Source organism: Orycteropus afer, unplaced genomic scaffold (genome assembly GCF_000298275.1).
Source record: "Orycteropus afer afer isolate SDZICR_OR568_19922 unplaced genomic scaffold, OryAfe1.0 scaffold00201, whole genome shotgun sequence".
In the NCBI taxonomy this organism is placed as follows: domain Eukaryota; kingdom Metazoa; phylum Chordata; class Mammalia; order Tubulidentata; family Orycteropodidae; genus Orycteropus; species Orycteropus afer.
Genome location: NW_006921788.1, coordinates 2,658,109 through 2,664,698, shown reverse-complemented (window position 1 = coordinate 2,664,698; position 6,590 = coordinate 2,658,109). Strand labels below are relative to the sequence as shown.

At 47.3% G+C, this 6,590-nt stretch overlaps 1 protein-coding gene across 1 annotated transcript in view; it reads left to right on the top strand.

Moving 5' to 3' along the window:
* The window catches only part of ADAMTS9 (ADAM metallopeptidase with thrombospondin type 1 motif 9), a 218,395-nt gene continuing 211,805 nt past the window's right edge, over nucleotides 1-6,590 (top strand). The window contains exons 1-2 of the mRNA XM_007948081.2: nucleotides 1-115; nucleotides 707-1,107. Coding sequence (XP_007946272.1) covers nucleotides 1-115; nucleotides 707-1,107 — 516 coding nt within the window. The remainder of the gene's footprint in view (nucleotides 116-706; nucleotides 1,108-6,590) is intronic.

Genomic DNA, 6,590 nt, shown 5'->3' with positions numbered 1-6,590 from the left:
ATGCAGTTTGTATCTTGGGCCACACTGCTAACGCTCCTGGTGCGAGACCTAGCCGAGATGCGGAGCCCAGACGCCGCGGCGGCCGTGCGCAAGGACAGGCTGCACCCGAGGCAAGGTAACAAGGCTCCGGACTCCGGGACCCACCGTCACCGACCCCTGCCCTCCTTGCCCCGACGGGGGCCCCCAGCAGCGAAGGCCCCCCTCTCTCTTTCTCCTTTTCCTCGAAAGAATTATCTACCGCTTTGCACCTCTCCTTTGCATCATTCCCAGCCAATTGATAGGAAGAGACACTGGAACTTAGTCACTCACACCCCACCCCCCAAAATCGCTTTTAGACTGATCTTTCCCCTTCCCCACCTCCATGCCCCAAACCAAAGTTACTTAGTAACCTGAAGGCAACAGATAGCGGCATGTTTTATTTTATTCAGAGTATTTATCGGGATCTGAAATTATCTTATGTATTTTGACTTTCTTATTGTCTGACTCCGAATGGTGTATCTTCAGAGCCTAGCATAGTTCCTGCTGTTACTGGAAGAACATGGTAAACGCTTAGTAAATATTTGTCCACTGAATGAGAGTAAAGGGATTGACTTGAATGGGCAGAAAATGCTGGACAATAAATTAGGACAATTATTCCACACCTTCAATTTAAATAAAAATTTAGGGAAAACTGTATTGCTTCATGTACCTATGCTTCTCTCTACAGTGAAATTATTAGAGACCCTGAGCGAATATGAAATCGCGTCTCCCATCCGAGTGAACGCTCTCGGAGAACCCTTTCCCACGAACGTGCACTTCAAAAGAAGGCGACGGAGCATTAACTCTGCCTCTGACCCCTGGCCTGCCTTCGCCTCCTCCTCTTCCTCCTCTACCTCCTCCCAGGCGCATTACCGCCTCTCCGCCTTCGGCCAGCAGTTTCTATTTAATCTCACCGCCCATGCCGGATTTATCGCTCCACTGTTCACTGTCACCCTCCTCGGGGCGCCCGGGGTGAATCAGACCAAGTTTTATTCCGAGGAGGAAGCAGAACTCAAGCACTGTTTCTACAAAGGCCATGTCAATACCAAGTCCGAGCACACGGCGGTCATCAGCCTCTGCTCGGGAATGGTAAGTGGGCGCGCGCCCCCTCTCCGGCCCCAACTTCTCCCCTCCCCTCCACCTCCTCGCCCTTCAGAAGCATCCGCTCCTTGAAGACTTAATTGCTCTCTAGGCTGGAGACCCTCTTAGTGTCGAGTATCCACTCCCGCGCTAGGCATCAGGGCGAAACTCGCTCGCGTCCTTTGGTTTGGGTAATTAGCTCTGTGCGTGCGCTTACACTCCTGAGGAGCGCACGCATCCGCCCCCAGGGAGTTCTGGGTGTTTCGAGACTCTCCCAAACTCAGCTCAACTACGCATTGCCCAACGCTGCGAGGCGGCCTGGAAGTCGTTTTCCAAACTCTAAGAAACTTGGTAGAGTTGCCGTTCCATGCAGCAAACTCAGTCGCCCGGGAGCAGAGCAGCTAGCTGAACGCTGGGTGGACCTGACTCCTTATTGGCACGTCTTGAGTCAGGAGTGTGGGCTGAGGATCCCCGGCCTGGGGTACGGGGAGTTCCTTCTGTGTGTGCTGTGGAGGGCGGTGCGTATTCTGGAGTCCCGGTGTTCTCTTGGGGCCTTTTTTCACACGCCAGGAGCCCTGAGGCTGAAAAGGATTGACACGGAGCGGGTCCCGTCCGGTGAACGGAAGGGCGGGCCAAAGCCTCTGGGGGCGGGGAGAGGGCGGAGCCTTCCCCCGACAAACTGAATTAAGGTGGAAATTGGGGTGAGGGTGCGGCGCAGTCCGACTCTACACCCTGCTGGCGGGGTGACCCAGAGAAGCTGGAGTGGTGGGAGACAACCCGGACGTAATCGATTTTTCCGGGATTTCTACAACCTGAGGGGTTCCAGAGATCCGGGAGCGGGAGCCTGCGGCGCAGTTTTCGGGGGGGGGGGGTTGAGCAGCCACCTCCCTGCGCTGCCAAATACGCACTTAGCAGAGCATGCAAGCTGGTACCCTGACCTACCAGTTACCCTCCAGTAGATCTTACTGGGCATCAGTTTCCTCTCCCCGTGATATTTGAGGACTCGCTGTAAGGTTCTGGCCTGAAAGAGGGTAGTCCTTGACTTTCCCAAGCGATGTGCGTATCAGCAACGCTCGTATGACGCAGAAACCTTACCGGGTCAGGCTCACCCAACGCATGGCGCTGTACGCGTAGTGGGATCTCAAATTCGGCTCCCGAGTGGGGCGTTTAACTTCCTCTGACCACCCACACGCCTCCCATTATTTTTTCTAAGTGGAGTTTGGATACTTACCCGGGGCGCTCGGCTCTGTGCGCTGCCCTTCGTGGGTCTTACAGTTTCTTGTCTGGATGCCACATACATCTCTGCTGTGAAAAGGAGATGACGGTTGGGGAGCGACACAAGCCTGAAGGCTGGAAGAGACGAGGTCTATCCTGTTGAGATACGGGGAGGGGGGTAAGCCCCTTTAAGCCCTCAGATAAGCGCCGGCAGCAGCGACTTCCAGATCCCGTTGTTGAAATTGTTTGGGGGTGGGCGGAGACGACAGTTTGGCAAAAGCGGAGGGGGTGCTGCGGTGAGTCATCGCTGCCCAAAGACCTAGGGCCACAGCGCAGAAATTCCTTCCATTCTTTGAAAGGTTATCGCCGGGGTGGGCAGAAGTCGAGCTTCTGAACTGGGCCCATCAGAGAGCCCCATCCCAAGAGAGTAACCCCCAATTCCAGGATCTTAAGGATAGAGCTGTGTGTGTACGTCAAGTTTGTAAACAGTCTTTACTCCTCCTCCCTCCCCGCCTCCACAACTCGCTGAATCGGAGTGGCTGCAGCAGTTGTATAAATATTTTGCTGCTCAGGACCTTAATCTCTATTGGCGATTTTTAATTGGTAACGCGCACGTGGCCTGGTTGGTAACTGAGGGCCAGAGCTTCAGAAGCGACTGCCTGGATACTAATAATTGGACCTATATGTGTTTAATTTGCAATCTGCATCTTTTGAAAGGGGAGGTCTGGCATACATTTTAAAGATATATTCGGTGGCTGTTTGTATCCTAGCCATGAATCTAGCTCTAAAACTCCCGTCCCTTTGTCTTCTTTCTGGGATTTATCTTTCCTTCTAAGACTTTCCCTTACCATTTCTGTAGCAGGACATCTTTCACTCTTTAGAATGGACCATGCTAGCCACCCTCCCCCGATGTCACCACCATCACCACCACCAGTCATTTATCAAGTTCTGTGAATTCCATCTCAAATGTGTCTGTCACCTTAACCCCACGACCCTGAATCCAGCCCTCTTTATTTCTTCTGTCTTTCTCTTTCTTTGGGACTAATGTCCAGGAAATATTTCCATCTGGCTGCTTCTTCTGGAGTCTTTTCTCTCCAATCCATGCCACACACTGTTAACAGATTAATGGTGACAAGAGTGCATCAGGCCCCTGTTCAAGTGGTTTACATAGCTCCCATTTGCCTCTAGAGTAAACATAAACGCTTTCATCTGGTACCTGAAACCATTTACAAAATACCCTCTTGCTCACACCCATTCTTATCTCTCAACCTTTGCTTCACAATCCTGTTACTCAGGCAATCTGTTTCATGCTCCTTTCCCTGAATTCCTTCTCATTTTAGTTCTACCTCAGTGCCTTTACACCTTTGGATTTACTTGGTCTTCTGACTAGTTTTGCAAGCTCAAACCGTACCTGTTTTATAAGTGTAACTTACGTGTCTTCATTTTTCTACCTAATATTTCAAACTGATGGTCATCTCATCCCTCTCCACCTTCAGAGACACTTGTTTGCATCTGTCTTATGTTCTCCCTTATATTATAGCTCTTGGTTTACTTGTCCTATTTCCTTGACAGCAGTGGCAGCATCATTTTATTCCTTTCCCATATTGTAGCCTTGTATATTGTACATGCTTAGTACATATGTTTGATGCTGGGCCCGAGAAAGGCTAACTCATGGGCCCAGCAATCGTTTTGTGAATCCACAACAAAATTAATTTGGGTATCACCTTGATTCCATTTTTTTAGTTCTTTTGATGTGCCTGACGTTGTAGTAAGTACTTTACACGTGTGTTATCATTCAAATCATCACAACAATCCAGTGAGGTGTGAGCTTTTGTGATCCCCATTTTACAGATGAGGACACCTGGATTTTGAGAGTGTGAGACTTCTCCAAAGTATCACAGCTAATAAGTGGCAGTGTTGGGGTTCCTCTTAGTCTTTCTTAACCATGCTTTTAACCATAAGCCAGAGGCAGAATCTGTGCTTCTAAAGGGAAATCCATGGCTCTTTTTTAAATGGCACTGGACTAAATCAGGATACCTGAGTTGTAGAGTTAGCACAGGCACTATCCAGCTGTTTTTGCACACCGAAGGGAACTTTGGACGAGTCACTTCCTTCTTTGGACCCTCGCTTTCCCCAGTTACCAATCAAAGGTGCCAAATTTTCCCCAGAAGTGCTCTCAAGTCCTTTCCTAGTATTTATGATCTGTCTCTGGTAGGTTTCACACATTGCAGAATGCCTGCTGCTTAGTGCTCAGAAAACATCAGAGTTGTATATTGAAAATAGGGAGAGGTATCTGGGTGAGAATAAATTTGTTAAAAACCTTTTCTCTGGTAACCAATTACCTTGGTAACCAGTTTTCTCTGTTCCAGTCACTCATTGTGACTATACTAGAGCTGTCCCTTCCTTAAACCAGTGGCTCATGAATCACATGAAGAGATTTTTTTAAAAAAATACAGATTCCAAACCCCACACCTGGAATTTCTGAATCTGTTGGTATGGGGTATTGCCCTGAAATCTGAATAGTTTTTAAAACTTCCCAGGCAAGTCTGACATTAACTGGATCTGGGAATGAATGTCTTAGCCAAGTGCTTCTCACATTTTATAGATCTTGGTTCACTAGGTGCAAATGGTTGAAGGATTAACATGCTCAGTTGCTAACTGAAAGGATGGAAGTACACTAGATAGGCAGATACACGGATGATAGATAAAAAGCAAGAGCAATCCCCGGGTGGTGCAGTGAATGTGCTTCGCTGCTGATCAAAAGGTTGGAGGTTAGATTCTACCCAGAGGCCTCAGATGAAAGCCCTGGCAATCTACTTCTGAAAAACTAGCCATTGAAAACCCTGTGGAGCACAACTCTTCGCTGACATACATGAGGTCACAATGGCTTGGAATTGGTTTTGGTTTGGTAGATTTGGAGTGAAGCTCCATTACTTGAGTTTCTAACAAGCTCCTGGATGATGCTTGTGTTGCAACTGACATTTAAGGACAGTCATTTCCCTTGTGCGTAGGGGCAGGTAGAATGCCTCTGATTTTTTTTTTTTTTTTTTCTTTTTTTCCAGTGTGGGGAAAGGTACAACAGAGAAGAGAGAATAATTTGATTTTTCCCCATAAACATGGCATGGGGAAGTTTTCTCTGTTCTTATAATGTTTGGTTTGGGTGGTTCAACCTTGAAAACATGGCATGGGGAAGTTTTTTCTGTTCTTTTAATGTTTGGTTTAGGTGGTTCAACCTTGAGGTATCATTTATCATTAGCAAAACCTGTGGGGATGTGGGGTGTGAAGGAGAAAGAGTTACTTCCCAAATTGTATCCTGGTGGTTAGAGTCAGAGATAGGAGCAGGTATGAGGCAGCTGCTACACCATGCTCTCGCTGCACCATAGCTAATTAACTGTTGATTAATTAGTCTTTTACACCCAGCCACTTTTCCCACAAAACTAAAAAACCAAACTCACTGCTGTCGAGTTGGTTCTGACTCATAGTGACCCCTACTTGGGTTTCCAAGGTGGTATAACTACAGAAGCAGATAGCCCAGCCTGTCTTCCAAGAAGTGGCTGGTGGGTTTGAACCACCAGTCTTCTGGTTAACAGTTAAATGCCTTAGGCACTATATCACCAGAGCTCCTACTTATCCACTAATGTGTTTTAACCCCTTATTGGGTGTCAAGCACTTTGCTAAGCACTTTAGATGCATTATCTAATCTAATCTGCACAATAACCTGTAAATAGTGTTTTTATTCCCAATTGATGCACAAAGAAGCTGAGGCTCAGAGTGGTTAAAGAACTAGCTCAAGATAGGTGGGCAAGGTGGGTGGATGGTAGAACTAGAAGCTAGGGCTGTCTGCTTTCAAAGCCTTATACAATATTGTATTACAAAGGGAAGGAGTGATGAGATGATCATGTACCAGTGTTGCAGGTGGCAACACCTGGAGTACATTGTGGTCCATATATGCTTCCTGAATTTTAATCAACGAGAAGACATCTAGGGGCCAGTTTTTCCCTCACAGTGGTCTCAAAGTTTACATGCTATCTTAACATGCAGAAATGTTTGCTTTCAATAGCAGGTAGGATTTAGCATAACTTGAACTTGAGTGCCAAGCAAATATTTCTTAGAGATGTACTAGATAGCAGGTATGCTCAACTAGAGTGAGGTATTGATAAGGCAGAGAATAAAAATAACTGCTTTGCAACATTGTGTCAGCATTTTCAGTTTAAGCAGCCCTTGTGAGAAAGGGGCTAAGTTAAATAGCACCTTCTCTACTTGGCAATATGCCATTC